The 18,680-nt window shown below is 30.9% G+C and overlaps 2 protein-coding genes across 2 annotated transcripts; both read right to left on the reverse strand.

The window, feature by feature from the left end:
* Window positions 1-3,487: 3,487 nt before the first annotated feature.
* Window positions 3,488-16,188, reverse strand: LOC148274630 (dihydrolipoyl dehydrogenase). Its single transcript, XM_088236881.1, has 12 exons — window positions 16,063-16,188; window positions 10,759-10,878; window positions 8,035-8,274; window positions 7,192-7,335; window positions 6,372-6,537; window positions 6,105-6,262; window positions 5,896-6,032; window positions 5,684-5,771; window positions 5,231-5,332; window positions 4,996-5,133; window positions 4,233-4,322; window positions 3,488-4,077 (listed from the first exon to the last, which is right to left on the reverse strand). The coding sequence occupies exons 1-12, from the start codon at window positions 16,099-16,101 to the stop codon at window positions 4,012-4,014; spliced, it is 1,488 nt and encodes a 495-aa protein (XP_088093007.1). The 5' UTR covers window positions 16,102-16,188; the 3' UTR covers window positions 3,488-4,011.
* Window positions 13,776-16,026, reverse strand: LOC148274631 (coiled-coil domain-containing protein 93-like). Its single transcript, XM_088236880.1, has one exon. The coding sequence runs from the start codon at window positions 15,490-15,492 to the stop codon at window positions 13,867-13,869; it is 1,626 nt and encodes a 541-aa protein (XP_088093006.1). The 5' UTR covers window positions 15,493-16,026; the 3' UTR covers window positions 13,776-13,866.
* Window positions 16,189-18,680: the final 2,492 nt, after the last annotated feature.

An 18,680-nucleotide genomic window follows, 5' to 3' on the forward strand; every position in this document is an offset into this window, starting at 1 on the left:
ACAAATTAAACCTGTAAAATTATTTTGTTTTTTCAAAAACAGTATTATTTTAATGAAAAGTTAGTTTAAAAAATGGCAGTAATCCATATTTGATTATGGTTAGTTTTTTTTATTTGTCAATAGATTATTAAACTAAGCCAAAATATTTTTTTTTAAAGTTGGAATTTTGGAATTACTCTGCGTGTGACATCACAAGTTCTCTTCGGTGAGTTCTGCTGATTGGTGAATTGGCTTCTCGTAAACCGTAAATCTATCACAATACTCTATCATTGGTTGATTCAGAAGAACTAGTGACGCTGTTCAAAGTAGTTCATTTGATTTTTTTTTCATACATTTTCAAGAAACATACAATAAATTGAATGCTCTAATTTTCACCGCGCATAAGAAAACATTTTTATATCCAATTTCCCGTAGTACTGAACTTCTTTATTTGGTTGGTTTATAATATTCATATAATATATTTTTATTAGCGCTCATTTTTTCTCGTTTTTGATATAATAAAATACATATTTAATGTAAATTATTGTAATTTTAAGGGTCAGTGTATGTAAAATCTCACTAAAGCGAGCTTGTTCCAAGTACAATTTATTTAGAAATATTACATTACTTGCTATTCTAGAATTTCTTCTTCACAGTCTCAATCCTGGGGTTTTGGTTTGCAGCAAAGTCTCACATCTCGTCCTCCACCGCGGTCTGTATTCTAGAATATTAAAGCCATTGTGCTGATTAAATGTAAATTAACCAAAGAAACTATTTAAGTATGTATTTATATATTTGTTCCTAATTCAATTAGAATATAATTCTAATTAATTTTGTGAATAATTTTTCTGAGGTAAATAGGTGTTAGTACTGGAAAAATATTTAATGGTTTTCAACTAGTGCTCGTAGAATGAAGCAAACAATATATCCACTGTTAAACCCTAGACCTACAGATGTCATGAAGTCCCTAAAATACACAAGCCAAGAAGCTGGAAGAAACTTGACTTATTATCTTGTAAAAAGTTATCTCCCATCCTTTTGCTGCTAACTTCATGTATCTGTTTTACTCTATTCATAAATTATTTTTCTGTGTGAACTTAGTAGCCTTGTTAAAAATGTAAGTGAAAGAAATACTAATTGCAGTTGAATAATTTTTACTTTTACATTTTTTCAATTCTTCATAAAATCAAAGGTTGCGAAATATTTTCACCATTTACAGTAATTTAAGAGTGAACTATTTAGGGCCAGTTGCATCAAAAAAGTTAAGTTAAATAATCGTTGCGTTTTTGACAAAATTATTTTGCTTTTTTGTGTGAACTCTTTTGTCCATTTTGACAGTTTTTTTTTAAACTTAAGAGTTTTAAAATTATATATCACGTATTTTATTTTATTTAAGAAGGTAAATATGAACAGATAATATAAAAGGAAAAATAATGAAACCCGCTAAACCGCGAAACTGGCTTGTCAGCAGATTAAGATTGTAAGATTTTTAATTTAATCTACTTTCCTTATAAATATTATCTAGCAATAAAAATCTCATATTATAATATATAATCACTTAATCATTATTAGCTATAAATGTAACTTATTGATGGATGAATAAAAGTATTTTATTAAATGTAATTGAGTCGTAGAGTTACAAAATCCACTCAGGACACTTTTCTCTCTTGAACAGTTCACAAAAAACAATGGTTTTATAATAATATGTATTATACATATCACAATATATGTATAAGTCGGAGCGGGTTTTGCAACATCCCTATTTGAATTTCAATGCATTGGAATAGGATTTGTGACTCGCAGTCAGGTTTTGTAACTCTACCACTCAATTGCAACGTGTCCATAATTTATAATATACGAGGCATCTTTTTGATCACAGAAACTTGCAGAATTAATAAATTTAATTTATTTAGCAATCACATAACATGACAAGCTTTATATGACAAAATTAAGAACGAAATTCAAATACATATTCAAATCCGTGGTAACCGAGTACATATTTGAAAACATGTCTCAAATGTAAGACTGTTATATATCATGTACACTTATTTTTATGAAGTTATTCTTTTGAGATTCTATTGACATTTTATTGGTCGTGTAGATGTGCAATATCTTACATGTGTGTATTTATGTGCTTAAGCATAATTTTTTAAACATTATAAATATTTACAAAATCTTCATGGTATAAATTGTTTTATTTTTACATATTTTACATATATTATGCAATAGCATTATTTCACCGAGAAAGTACAGTCAGCTGGACGGACAGAAAGACATGAACAGTTTTAACATAACCAAGTGGATTGCTGCACAGAACTACAAATCGGTTTACGACTTACTTCAGGTTTTGCAGTGAATCAAAAAATAAATTTATTTTTATCTTTCTTCTTTTGATGCTTACTAAAATTTTACTTCTTTTTATACTAGCTTTTACTCACAGCTTCGCTCTCGTGGTATTAGGGAAATATTAGTTAATTATTTCACTTTGTTATTTAACAATAAAAATTTCGCTGATGGAATGATATATTTTTTTAGGATAAAAAGTAGCCTGATCAATCGCCGGTCTTCCAAATATTGTTATACAAAAAACGACGGTCCATTAGTTTATGGTGACGTAGCATCGTTATTGTGTATAATAATTCGTTTTCCACTAAGATTGTATTTTTCTTCTAAGAATTTTCCCAAGAGAGTGATATATTTTTCGGGACGAAAAGTAGCCCATGTCACTTGTCAGCTCTCCGTCAATCCCTATGCAAAAAATCACGTTAATCGTTCACTCCGTTACGATGTGAAAGGAGAAATCATTTTTGAAAAGTGATATTTTTTTCAGAATGAAAAGTATCCTATGACACTTCTAAGCTTTCCGGGTATCTCTATGCAAAAAATTAGATTGATTGATTGCTCCCTTGCAATGTGAAGGAAACACAAACAAACAAACCCACGTTCGCATTTACAATATTACGAGCTGAACCCGGCAATGCTTTGCTATTGCTAGATTTGAGTACATACTCGTATGTAACAATACAATCTAAAGTTTGATATCAATTATCATATTTAGTCCAGGATACATTAGATATGTATGGATACATTAGAAATGTATGTATACATTATTATTTTTGTGTTTCTCTTTCTCTTTCGAACGCTCTGCGCATTAGAACATACACTAAATATTAAAATATGTCAAATACGCATCGTAATTCAAACGATGAATGCGGTAAAATGGTGGATAGAGAAACAATTGATGCGATCCATTTTCTGCATGTTTTATATTAAATTATTTCGGAGTTGGAAGAAATAAACGACACATCCGGGAAAATGATTATTCGAGGAACGATAGATAGAGGTTTCACTGTATACCTAAAAATTAATGTATTTCGGAAATAACAAATATTTATTTTTAATGAAAACGTTCAGATATGTTAAAAAATATACTTACTAGAATTGGAATATGCATGGAAATTTCAGTGAAAAACATAAAAGTGGGATAAGGAATAAGAAAAAACTATTATTTATAAACAGTGATACTTTTTTATTATTGCTAAAATATTATAGTGCACTTACAAAATCACACACACGTATTTAAGATTTTAATTTTAAAATAAATTGTTGACCAAAAATTAATTAACATATGTATGTAATTATATTTCCATACAATATTTTAACTGAAGTTTATTTTGTTAAAATATAAAAATCTGCTGCAGAAATGCGAACGTCGCTTGGCAAAAAAATATTTATCAAGAATCAAGTGCAAGGAATAACATTTTGCGTACATAACGTGAAATACTATTTACAATATTCGTGTTAAAAACTTAATAAATAAAAACAGAACTTCGCTTGGAAAATTAAGTCCAAAGTTTTTTTTAACACTATCATTTACAATACATTAAACTCAAATCATTGTGAATTATTGTGCTTCTCTTCTTAGAATATCTTAATATTGCTGAGTATGGTTGGTTTCAGAAGCCACAATTCTTGAAGATGTTATTAAACATAAATCTTTACCAAAAGGGCTTGCTATTAGATTGTATGTAATTAAAAGTTGATAGGTTTTCCACAATACGCCATGAGATTTGCTTCCCTCAGTGCCTCTGCACAAGTCTGGAAAAAGGAAAAATAAATGCATTATTATTTACTTTCTGAAATATAAAATGAAAACTATCTAAATTTATGTGGCACTTTATATGGGCAGTTAAAAAAATATAAAGAATCATAGATTCTTTTAGATTATGAATTCACATAAAGGTAATGATTACCGGGTGAGCGTGACACACTCGAGCAACATCTTCAGCCGCTGCTCCGTATTCTATCGCCAAAACTGCCTCATTGATCAGCTCACCAGCGCCCTGAAACATAACATGGACAAAATATTGATTTTATATTTACATTGTCCCCCTCGTGGTGAAATTGTCAGCGCGTTTCGCCTACCATGTAGTAGGTCTTGGGTTCGATTCCCAATATGGTTGAATTATGGATACAAAACTAATAGGTCCTAAATTGGACTAACACCCAAGCATCTGTGTTGTTTAAATAGTCCTTAATTTAGTTATAATATGTATTTATATTAAGTTTTTTGTACACAAGATTTTGAAATCTTTTTATTCTGTCAGGGTCAAAATAACTTACTATAGAATTTTATTTTACAAACTGGTACAGTCCACCGCGAATGAATTTGCTAACCTTACTAAGTCTGAACTTTGGGAGGTCTAGGTCACAATTATATCTAGTATTTATCATGTGTCTTATCACTCACTTTAAAAATTATATAATGTTATTTTTGTGTACATTATGTTATAAATGTATTGTCCCAATAGTGAGTTTAAAAAAAAAAAAACTAGTAAGGTTCTCAAATAGTGTTTCTAAGATAGTAGTTTTTTTTCCGATGATATAGGCATAGGATTTGGAGTAATGTTAAAAGGTTATATGGAAATAGTGAAAACAGAACTACAACTAAAACAATATTAGACCTCGCAGAAAGGGAATGATGTTGATGTATTATTTATGAACAGAAATACTCACGGGACCGATGATGTGAGTGCCTAGAATTCTGTCAGTTCCTTGATCAGCTAATACCTTCACAAATCCTTCTGTTTCGTTGTTAGTTTTTGCTCGAGAATTTGCCATGAATGGGAATTTGCCAATTTTGTATGCAATACCCTGAAAATGTTTTTAACATAATTTTACCATCAAAATTGCTATGCTTGGCTGGATACATTATTAAAACAATACAATTTTGTTTGTAAATATCACTTACAGCTTTCTTTAAATCTTCTTCGGATTTTCCAACCCAACCAACCTCCGGGTGTGTGTATATAACAGAGGGAACACAGTTGTAGTCAATATGAACTGGCATACCCTGGAAATTAGGTCAAATAGTATATATTGGTTTAGGTAAAAAAAAATTAAGCATCTAAGAAAATGTTTTATTATATAATGTATATTATAAATAAATATATTTTTTCAATACATGAAATATATATATTTTTTTAATACATGAAATATATATTTTTTTTTAATTTTGCCGGCTTGGTACAGAGTACTGACCCTAGTTAAATGATTCAATAAAAAAATATACATATTATTATGTGCGTACTCTGGACTTGTATGTTTATCTTTTTTTTTGTAAACTAATAAATAAATAAGATAAATAATCTATTATCATTTTTATTTATAAGTTAAACTATGAAAAATATAAATAGATGCTTACAGTCATTCCTTCAACACAGACAATTCCCTCATCTTCTGCTTTGTGTGCCAACATAGGCCCGTGGATACAGTCACCGATGGCATATACTCTACAATGTTAACAAACATAATTTGGAATGTAATCTCGTTATTTTGTACAATAATATTACATACTTCATTGTATAATAAAGGTGTTTACGATCAATTAATGCAAGATGGTAAGAGATTACAAACCCAGACACGATAGTTTGAAAAGTTTCATTAACAGGAATTCGTCCTCGAGCATCTGTGATGATACCAATTTTTTCAAGTCCCAAATCAGCTGTGTATGGCCGCCTACCAACACATACCAGCAACACATCGCATTCAAGCTGAAACAATATTGTTATTAGTTTTCTAATTATTGTGCAAATAAATATATTTTTTATGATCTAAATGCTCACCGAATCTTTCTTGCCATCTTTAGCTGATTCAACGTCAACTTTAATTGTGTTCCCATTCTTAGTTGCTCCTAAAACCTTCGTCCCTAATTTGAAATTGAGTCCTTGTTTGGTTAATATTTTTTGAAAGGTTTTTGCTACCTCCATATCAATACCAACACCTGCATAGAAATGTAAAATGCATGCATATTATTACAAACTATAAAAGATAAAGGTTTTTTTAATACCGAAATAAAAGAACAAACTAATTTTATTCAAATTTTTTAATACCTCCGATAGAATCCAAAAATTCAACAGCTGTTACTTTAGCACCCAGTCTCTGCCAAACGGATCCTAACTCAAGTCCAATAACTCCGGCCCCAATGACAACTAAATGTTCAGGAACTTGCTTTAAACTCAAAGCACCAGTCGAGGATACAATAGTTTCCTCATCAACCTTAAACCAAATTAGTTTTTAAAAGGTTTATTAAAATTTGATCATGACCATATTGACACTACAAAATAATTAGATTTATTATTCCTTTTTTAAATGGCCATAGGGCCTTTACAGATATTTTACATCGATAATTACATTTGATTTGTAGTATAGAACCCAACTGACTGGTAAAATAAAAAAAACAAAGCCGTATGAAGTCTGAGTGATAAAACATTATAATCTGCGCCTATTTTATAATTTACATATATACAATACAATAGTTTAACAAGTAGAATTGTACGATGACAAATAAGATTTGAAGATATAATGAAAATCATCATCATTCCCCATTTCCCTCATCCAGTGGTGTACAGGACATTGTTTTGGTACTACAATTGCAGCGTATCTAGATCATTTTTGTTACCTGCAATCAATCTTACGCTTTAGGTGCTAGTTCAGGAACAACGATTGCAGTGAAGAACCACTCTACTAGGAATCGCACTGAGGACCTCAAGCTCGGTAGGCGGACGCGCCAATCAGTGCACTACAAGACGGGCATACCTCCACTTGATTTCCCTATTCAGAATTTTTACCTAACAGCAAACTGTATTCTTTAACTGCCTTGATACGGATACCATCAAAATAGAACGCAAAGTACAATATCAATATTCATACCGTGATTCCAGGGAATGGTGTGACTTCTGATCCGGTTGCAATGAGGATATTTTTTGTGTTTACTGTGTCAACTGATCCATCAGTTTTTTTTACTGTTACTTGTCCGGGTGCAGTAATTTCACCGTGACCATTGAGAGACGTTATCTAAAATGTTAAAAGACACCTGTAAAACATTTACTTAATTATTTTGACAATTTAATTTGATTTACATTTATTGAGGACAAAAGTCCTGTGTTGAGTTAAGACGAATAATACGCTTAAACAACATAGCACAACAATAATATTATACAAAACGAGAACAATTAAAAAAATAACACAAAGCACATATATATTTCATTGGACTTCTTGCACAAGTTGGTAACTACAAATTTTCAAAAAATGAGATGTTTTCATAAATGATCTATGTTTAAAAAGCAAATAATTTTTTATTTTTTTTATAAATACAAAAAAAAATATTTTATAACATTCAACTTGCAATTTTATTTGAATTATTTGGTATATTTTATTGGGATGAGATTTTAACTTTAAAAGTACAATATAAAATGTAGTTACCAACTACATTTTATGTTGCACTTTCACTCATACTTTTTATTACCAACCAGAAACCTGACAACAAATACATATTTTTGTTGTTGTCTAAATACTTTTTATGACTGTGCAGAGAAATAAAAAGTTGCGTTATTAATTTTTCTGATAATTGATTATTACTACAAGTGACAGGCCTCATGTATTCAAAGGAAAAAGAAATAATGTTTTATTGGAATGAAGTCTGATTAAAGACGAAAGATGTTTTATTATGTGTATGTCAAAATAAAAACAAGATACGCAGAGTAAAATAGTTACCTTATTTTTCTTAAACAATTGAGCAATGCCACCGGTCAAAGATTTGACAACACCTTCTTTCACACTCATCATTTTATCAAGATTCAGGGTGACATTGGATACGTCAATACCTCTTTCCTTCAGATCATTTCCATGGGCCATGTGGTAGTAGTGAGAATTATTTAATAGAGCTTTTGATGGGATGCATCCCACATTCAAGCAAGTTCCACCGAGAGTTGACTCCTTTTCCACAGCAACAACCTGTGTTTATATAGATAAATCCCTTGATAAGACTGTTCGAGCTATTCATCATCTTTCCTTTTCAACACCTTTTTTAAAATAAATATTTAAAGTCAACAAAGTAAAATTGAAAATGACAAATAATTACCAATGGAATATGCATGATATTATTAGTCTTAGTTATTTACCTACTTTTCTTATTAATACTTCCTCTTACTGCCACAGAGTAAATTACAATTTTATTTGAACAAGCATTAAGATAACAAATAAATTAAGTAACCATTAAATAAATTATTTGATGGACGTATGAAATAAAATAAACTTTAAAAATTATATTGTTTAAATTTCATATACCGTGATGACATTATTTTAAGTCGGCACTTGGTCACACAGGTTTGTTACAATAACAACACTGAGCCAATTATTTTCTATGGCAAGAAATTTAAACATTCCGAGAACGCGCGGTCTTTTGCGCGGTAAATCTTTTTGATCGAAGCAGGTTAACTACTCTGGCGGTCCTTGGACGCTACCCAAAAACTATCTTCACAGTTTATTCAAATCAGATTGAAAATCATCATTGTGACACAACGCTAATTATAGTTGTATTCATAACAGGTTCCTAATTATACCTCAAAATATATATTTTTTTTTATTTTCTGACACCCATGTAGAAGTGTGGCAGTTTAAAAGGTTATTCCGATATAAAAATTATTCCAAAATTCCATTTTCAATTTAAATGATCAGTCGAATCTGATGACCATTTCATTGCTTTTCACTTGGCCGACATGTAAAATATAGTTTAAATATTTCGACGCTGACACCATGTTGAATCGTGGTTTAATCAAAATTATCTGATTGATGGTTGCAAACACTAAAATGAACGATACAAGAAGCACAAAATCTACTTCTTTTCCTCAAGTTGATGTACCCCGCAGGAGAATTCATTACATTCAAGTGAGCTGCGAAATTATGTTTTAGGACATTTTTACAAGAAAATTAATTAAATGAATTTCAAATTTTGTATTACGGTTTAAATTCAAGATCCATCGTTCTTGCGCCAACAGGAAAAAATGGATTTAGGATTAAACATCCGAATGAAATCAGTTTGTTATTAAATCATTTATATTTTGAATAATAATTAACCTCAAGCATTTTTAGTTTAGACTCTGCAATTTGATTTTGGTCGAAGAAAATTATATTTCAGATATTTTTTGCAACATTTATTTTTCTACTATGTGGGTTCGAATTCTCCATTCATTAATTCAATGTATACTTTCCCGCAGAAAATATCTAAAATCTGCAGAAATCGGTTAGTTAGGAATTGAAAACATTTTCTTGTTATTTATACTCATAAGATTATCTATATATTTCCTACCTAAAATTTACATATTGTTAACTGATTTCATATCATCAAAAAAACTTTGGATATTTATGCAATTTAATTGACAGATAATGAATGCTTTTATTTATTAAACAATTTCATATGGGAAAAGGTCTTTTTTTTTATTTCAACTAGTTGAATTATTTTACATGTGGGGAGAGAGTATATATTTTGTTCACATTTGGTTTTGTCTCTTGTTTTTACTGGACTGATCTGGTCGGTGGATGGGAAGCTTGGGTGGGTGCTACGCCTCCCGAACCTCCCCATCACAATACCTATATGTATATAATTACAGCTAAATTCCTTGCAATTATTATCGTCCTATTAATTTGTCCACTAGAGTATTTAGAGATGTTTGCCTCCCACTGTATCTCTACGCACATTCATTGATTCTTCCACATTTATGTGTCTTTTTACTAATAAAGCATCCTGACTTTGTAATTATGTATCCACACTTCGAGTTGATAATGACACAAACTAGCCAGCATAAACCGACGTGAGTCGAGTTCAAAGTTTGTCTCTGAACTGACTAAATTAATGAATTGTTAGAATTATTTTTAAATGCTACAGCGCGCCGTGAATCAAAACTTGCAATATAAATTTGTATGGAGATATGCGGCTTCAGCATTTGGAAATATTCCTATGAATTACAGTGAAAATTGAACTACTTTGAGTGGTTTCAATGAATTTAGAGTATTTTTAAACTTATTTTATCTACAATTATGAAAGGGTTTTTTAATTAAATGTCTGTAACAGGCGCACGGAGAATGACAGGACAGGCAGTTTTAGGAGTTTACGTCAATTCCTACATTTATTTCTCTTGGGATTTTAAAAATTTCAAACTGAGATTGTAATCATTGTGTAGTTAAATATTCACCTATGTAACTATCCGTACAGAATGAATAGTTCAATCATCAGTAATATTGCTTCTGTTGGAATGATGCGAAGTAATGTTTCTAATATCTGACCCTCAATCATTTTCAAGATTAATTTCAGCTTTCTGCATTCAACAACAATGTATATATTTTAGCTTCCATGACACTTTCCTATTACCTGTCATTATTTTCTTAATTTATTGAGGTTGTTTTACGACCTTTATAAACTAATAGAAATGGATGGCATACCTTCATGCCCAGCTGAGCAGCTTTGATGGCCGCCACATATCCACCAGGACCGGTGCCAATAACTACCAGATCTGCATCGTGTGTGGCCGAGTAGTTACGGATTCCCAACAGTCCTACTCTCTGTAAAGAAAGTCATTTTTTAAACTTTTCAAGTTAAAGAATTCTTACACTTCATTTAAGTTTTCAAATGTCCAACTTGCGTTTTGAATAATTTCAAATTACGCTTTAAATTCTTGCACATGGGATAAAATACTCAAAAAAGCAGAATTTTCAGAACAGCCTAAACTAAAATAACATGCCTTAAAACTGTGTTTACTTGATTTAGTTTTTTTGTTTTTCTTTTCACCCTTTGAAGCAATTCTGGTGTTGTATATATTAAGATCTGGCTCAAAAAATACTAATACATTTTTCGAAGAAAATTTCAATTGTCAAAAAGAAAATAGTTAAAATATGACAATGTTTGAGAATGGGAGCATTCAAAGTGTTCATTAAAGTGTGTTATAAAGCTATTGAGTTGTTAACCCTTTGCTCCCTGATGGTAAAAATGTACACAGGTGTAAAATAACTGACATCTCTTACATGACAATGCATTTGATGTTACTATGCATTCTGGCGGCCTCCGTGGTGTAGTGGTCAAGACGCTTGACTCACACACGAAAGGTTCCGGGTTCGATTCCCGGTGAGAACACAAACATTAAAATGTGATTTTTCTCAAGCCTGGGTGTTCTGTGATGTAATTCACCACTGTAATTGGGCCTCCCGGCCTGTTGTGGTGCAAAAATAAATAAACACTGTCGGTGCATATTTTTTGTAGTTTTGGCCATTTTGAAGTTATTTATTTATTAAAACCATTATACATAGACTAGTTGATTATAGACACAGTTTATAGTGACACAACCAGGAAGAACCCATGCCTGTGAACGTGCCCCGAATTAATGAATTAAATTAGTTCCAAAAATTGACTCCCGGGGAACAGTTTTGCATAGAGCTGTCAACCATTTGGTTGTGTAAAATGATTACTCCTTTACAAACCTCAATATTATAATTATGATAGCAAGTTCTTTTTTAAAAATATTTTTGTGGTTTGGTTATAATGCGGGTTTTTGATTTAGTTTTGTAAATGTATAGTAATGCAAAAATAACAACTTTTTGAGCTGTAATTCCCTAGCGGTAAAATTTCTACCATATTTTTTTATTTCAAGTTTTAAAAAATATATATAATATATATTAATTATTTTTCAAGCTATAAATAACATAATTCAAAAACTCTACTAAATCTATGTTCAGAGAACAAAGGGTTAAATTGTAAAGCATCATATCTGTTTTTTAGCAAATTAGAGTATTTTTCATAATTTATTGAGTACATTTAACACAACGTATGTTTTTTTTAGTTATTATTCTATTTTAACAGAGGTGCGACATGATAATCCTTTCTAATTTTTTTAATTATAATTGAAATTGGACTTCTAGTAATTTTGTTTGGAAATTCATATTTTAAAATAAAAATAGAGATGAAATCTTTCGCACTTCAATTTTATTGGCAATATTGAAAATATACATTTATATATTACATTTACAAATTTTCTTTTTTCAAATATTTTAAGCACAAAAATATTTTTTAAAAAATAAATAATTCTAATATAATTTTATTTAATATAATTACATAAATCAAATACCTTATACTCTTCATAAGAATACAAAGTACACAGCTTAATAATAAAAAATATAAATGTAATAATAAAACTGACAGGAAAAAAATATACAAAGGTTCACATGGGTGCATATTAAAAATTATCAAGGTCTTTATGAAATTCAAGCTGAAGTTAAAAGATATTTATCTATAAACCACCTTAAATAATTGTTCCTTTTTAGCATATCGTCATCCTAACTTGTAACTTACGTGTTTTACAAGTAGGCCCACAATATTAAAATATTTCTTTACAATTTTATTTTAATAAAATAAATATAAAACATTGTTTTTAACAACTTATTTGTATTTTTTCTACTGACCGGTTTCAAAACTACACAAGCTTCTTTATCAAGGTAAACTTAACTAATGAATCTTATCCTATTTTATTTTAACAGTGATTACTAAATATTATTGAATAAACATGCATCGAAACGTATGGAGCTAATAAGTTAAGTCTTTACAAGAGCAACATGACAATAAGACTTCACATTGCGGAAATTTTTAAAAATGATTAAAATTACTTTCTTTAAATTTTTCAATTGAAAACAAATTTGATGACTGCTGATTAGTTAATGACAAAAAAATGTGATTTCTAAAAATAACTAAATTGTTATTAGTAGTACTGGCTTATAGTCAAAACAGGTGTTTAAAATTATAAATAAAAAATATTGTTTTTAACAACATCAAGTTATTTTGAAAATAATGGAATTGTGAAATATGGCAGAATTGAATAGTGGGCGAAATTTACTTCACAAGCCAGATCTGCTCAGATGTTTTGAAGCATTATAGAGATAATTTAGTCTACTCTTTAAGTTAAAGCCCTCTCTGTTAAAAGATAACTGAAGATTGAACAAAAATGGTACTTGATCACAAATGCAAAGTGCAATTTTGTAGCGTAACCTGGTCTTGTTGAAAATAGGTGTGAGGTTTATTAGTATTGTTTGAAAGATAAAACATTATAAAAGTAATTTATATTAAAAATAATTAACCTAAAAATTTGTAGGATGTTATAAAAAATTCCTATAAAAATCAATAATAAAAAAAAAGTTTTACAAGTAAACAAATGAAACACGCATTTAAGGATGTAGAACCAGCATTAACAGCTTTTTGAAGATAAATAATGTTAAATATTTCAGTGGGATTTGATATTTAATTATATCACACAATAATATGAATGCACACTAAAAGCCAAAAACGAATAATTTTAAGATTAATAATGTCCCTAAGATGGAATGTTTACATCACTTATCATTATGGACTGTTTTAGAACTTCTTGATGACTCAAACCCTAAATATTTTAGGCAGATTCATTAATATATCTTTATGGATATTTTTGGTCATTATATTTTTTACACCAAAATTAAGAAAACATGAAAATATGTTGGAGGAACAAAGTTGTTATAAGTTTAGTAAAACAGTTAATAGTCAAACATGTCTCTTAGTCTTTTTTCTGGAGAAGCTTCAGAATTTAATTGCGAAACCACAGAAGCATATTCTCTTTCTAACTCAACAAGTGAGGATAATTGTTGATGGAGACTATGCCTTAAATCTTTTTTAGTATTTTGGATATGAGTAAGCTTTGTTTTGGTTTGATTTACCCACTCTACAATAGTTTCCAGTTGCTTAAAGAATTGATCCCGATAATTAGCCGACGACATAGCTCTTGAATAATTGTCCAAAACAGAGTTCAGAAGATTTATTTCCTTTTCTACATATTGCTTGGAGTCGATCAGAGTATTGTAAAAGTCATAAAACTGTTTAGTTTCAATGGTGTTGGCTGCAATCTGATTGTATAATTCATAAAATCTTCTTTGGTACATTGCCAGTTCAGCGGGTCCTGGCTGGTCTAACAGAAGTTCTAATTCCTTAATCTCTTCATCTTCTTCCGCTAAGCAGCGCTCCCAGGTCCTTATTTTCTCGTTCAACTCCGCTACATAATTAGGGTTTTCTTCTAAACTTTCTTCCACTGCATTAATTTTATCTCGCTGAACTTGACTCTGCTTTTCTATATATTTGGTACGTAAATTCGAAAATTCATCCCTTATACTCTTTGTTTGAAGCACTAAATTAAAAACCTGTTGGTAATCTTCTTGCTCCCCAATATGTGCATTCATCTTGGAAAGTTCCGTTTCGTATTTAATATTTGCGGCTTTTACATCATTCAATTGTACGAGGTCCATGTCGATTATTTGAATCAATTTGGTATTTTCCATTTTTAAAGTTTCAGATATTTTGGAATAGCTTTCCAATTTGCTCAACTCTACAGACATTTGTTCACTTTCAGACATAAAATCCAATTCTTCACGCAATAATCTGTAGTGGTTTTCTCTTTCTTCATTGTCACTTATTTGGTTCAAATGCAATTTACTTAAGTCGACTGGGTAAATATAAATAGACTCTTGATCTATAAAATTATTTCGTTCATCTAAAACGTGTTTATTATTTTTAGTTTTTTTATAATTTACATAAACATATTGATGATTCAATCGTTTGTAACTTTCAGTTGACACAGTGGGATCTTTAGGCCGACGCCTCCTGGCAGGTTGGTATTGTTCCAGAACTGAAACAATATTAGTCAGTACCAATTGGATGGATTCTTCTTGTTTGAGACTTATCAGTGTTTCTGTGTGGTCTTTAGAAGATTTACCAAACTTATAATGCTGGTTAATTAGCCATTCAACAACAATGATCAACTTATCAACATCGAGACCCATAATTTGATGAGGCTGCAGAATGATCGGACACCTTTTGGTAGCACGGAGGAGAGCACTGATAATCCTCTCGGAAAGAAGAATTTTCCTTTTTATATTCAACTCCTCTCCGTATCCAAACAGAAATCCAATATTATTCAAGTTGTCAGAGCCCGTTATACACCAGGTCAGTCCTCCAGCAATTCTATCAAACGGGCTTATTCCGGTAAAATTAGCTCTCATGTAACCGGCATCCGTCAAGTATTTGTAAATCTTCTGTAAGATCTCCTTCTCTTCCTGCTCATTTTTGTTTTCCATTTTACCTTCCATTACAACTTTAGTTTGGTGTTCCATTATACCAAATTAATATTACTACCTTTTTAATTTGCGAAATTATAATATTGGTAATATGCTTCAAATTTTCACACGTCAAGAAGATTTCCAGGGATACAGTCCTTAATTAATAAACTCCGAATGACACAATATCTGCAAGCAATTGTATTGAAATCTTCATAGGCACAAATTAAAAAGCTAATTATAAATATTTGTAATTAAATCTTTGGTAACACACTTTCCAAAACGAATAATAATACTAATCGTGTACATATGGTGATAAATGTATTAATAAACTTATTCGAAATTAATTAAAAACATCGATGTAGAATTGAACATGAAATGTCACTCAATGTCTAAATATACTGAGACTGACTGTTCACAGTCATAAAAACAAACAGCTTATAACGAAAGAAAAGTGCACTAAAATCGCATTTAAAATATAAACAATACTGAAATTATTAAATGCTACATTATACATATTCTCGTATATACATAAGTTATTGCATAATGAACATAAAATAAATATAGTGATGTTTGTAGTTGTTATTTGTAATGTACTAAAATAAGAAGAAATATTTAAATATTTACCCTTGCTGATGAAGACAAATTCAAAAGTTTAGAGCCCATGCTGTCTCCTGCACTTCGAAAATGTGAATTTCACAAGTAAAGAAGCAAATAGGCAGATCCGGCAGATATCAGATTTTTGCCAGCGGCAAAGTCATAGATTGATTTTATTGAGCCACAGTACAACTTTTTCTACATAATCTCTGCAAAGCGCGGCCACAGACCACAGACAATACGAGATAGATTTTATATTTTACCGGGGGCCGTTGACGTAGGGCAACCCGGGGGGGGAACGGGGGAGCTAAGCTTTGATTGCAATTTGTAAGTTTGAAATGAATAACATCATCATTTGTCTATTTGTACGTTTATTTACTTATTTCTCTACGAAAAAACAAGTGTTTGACTTACCTCAATACATAATTACTATAAAAAAAATAGTGTTTAAAAAAAAGTGGAAATTTCTCATTCTGCCCCACCCCCCAGGGCACAATATGCAATGAACCCTGGACACAAAAGGGTACTCGTCTCAATTAAACAATACAATATAATAATATTTTTTGCATGTTTTATTGTAGATACATTAAAAAATAAACTAAATAATGACATTGTGCATTTCTCATCTGTAATATATGCTAATAATATAGTAATTATTGGCACAGTTCGCTAACGAGCATCAAAAATAAATCCGCACACGACATGTGCGCCTAATTTTTGCAAACACTACAAGAACACCGGCCTTCATTAACTGAACGTTCGTCAGATACGGTTACGATTTTATTTTATTAACTAAGTTTTTATTCCTTTGTTTTTTTCTGTTTACATGTGAGTTTTCATTTCATTATTTCTTATTTTGCATTTTTGATATTGTTTCCCTTTTTAATACATACTTTTAAATTATTCTTATAAGTTGGGGTGGTAAGGGTTGCTAGTAGTATTCATTTTGTGTTTTTACAGAATTTCACTAAGCAGATTTAAAAAGTTCAATACTGCTACCCTGTTGAAACCCATAGCGTGTGCTCCCGTTGTTGCTTCTGGTTTTCTCAGACTGAAATCAGGGTGACGCTTCAAAAAGCTTTTAATCCAGTCTTCTTCCGCCATTCCCAAAGTTCTGTTGAAATTATGGCTGTAATTTTTATTTCCTGCTAGCTGGTATACCAGTTGATGAAATACTTTTTTTCTTGACTTTTTATTAACAAGAGGTTCTGGATTTTCCCGTCTTTTCCGAACAAACCTCTTAAGTGTTAATGGTGGAACTACGCACTGATAAGACGCTACCATACTATTTATTATACTATTTCTTAACCACAGACTACAGATATATTTTCTTAACTTATGACTGCATCAACAACTTGATACATAGCATCCGCAGACCAGGAGTGCCAGCTGGTTTTTCTTATATATGTTCGCACCATCTGCAGTTCAAAAAGTGACGTTAGAGGTATAAAAGAGTAACCAACCAACAAAGAAAATCACTTTCGCATTTATAATACTAGTTAGAAAAGGGATACCTACAAATATTTTTAGGGGCGGAACGGGGTACCACCCCGTTGTGCCCCACCCGTTGTGTCTTGACAGTAGTGTTCTTTAAAACACGGGAGTAATGGCCGATATAAGTGTTGATCATGAGTTATCACTAGACTTTTAGTCAGCCAAAAGGAAATTGAAATTAAAAAATGTTATTTAAATTTTTGAATTAAGTATGGTGTATTGATATTTATCTTGGTGTAACAGAGCAAATATTAGAAATTTCGAGCTTTTTCTCCAACATTCGATGAATTTCAAACTAAGCTCACTCCTACATTGAAAGCAACCGTTCCACATATCGCAGCGCAGTGAACTGACTGTTGTGCACGAAGTTCGCGCATCTCTGTCGTACGTAGTGAATCTCCTGCTCATTACCAGTTCTGCCCCGGTACCTCGTTCCACCCCGGGTTCCCCTATGATTTTTTTAGAAATCAAAGAGAAAGGGGTCTAAAAGTTGCATTTAGGATCACATTGAATGTAAAAAATTATTAAACAAATATTCATTGCTACTTTTGGCCCTCAACCGAGGTTAAAAGTTTGCGCATTTTGGTATTTTTTAATAAATCTTTCAGTCCTCACAAAATATCGATTTTTTTATTTTAAAAAATAAAAAAAAACTATTTTTGCCTTAAAAAATTATGTACGAAGCACATCCAGAAAGCAGGAGTACTGTTTGGCTCTCGTGCTGTGAGATTTTTTTTTCCTAATGTTGGCAACACTGATTAGTAGGGGGGGTTCTCCTGAACACAACGAGCACCGCCAACCCTCATTACTACCAAAACTTGCCTAGTAGTGTTCGTTTCTGTGAAATATGTCAACAAGAAATCCCGCCAAGTGTGAGGTGCGCGCTGTCATAAGGTTTCTTCTCGTGAAATAGAAACAATATCAAAAATGCAAAAGAAGAAATAATGAGATGAAAACTCACATTTAAACGGAAAAAAACAAAGGAATAAAAACTTTAAAAAAGTTTAAAAAATATTAAAAAATCGTAACCGTATCTGACAAAAGTTCAGTTAATGAAGGCTGGTGGTCTTGTGGTATTTGCAAAAGTTGGGTGCACATTTTGTTGCGCATTTATTCTTGATTCGCGTCTGTGAACTTTGCTAATAATTACTATA

Source organism: Micrasema longulum, unplaced genomic scaffold, assembly GCF_059751315.1.
Source record: "Micrasema longulum isolate JH-2025_06_02 unplaced genomic scaffold, ASM5975131v1 h1tg001613l, whole genome shotgun sequence".
In the NCBI taxonomy this organism is placed as follows: domain Eukaryota; kingdom Metazoa; phylum Arthropoda; class Insecta; order Trichoptera; family Brachycentridae; genus Micrasema; species Micrasema longulum.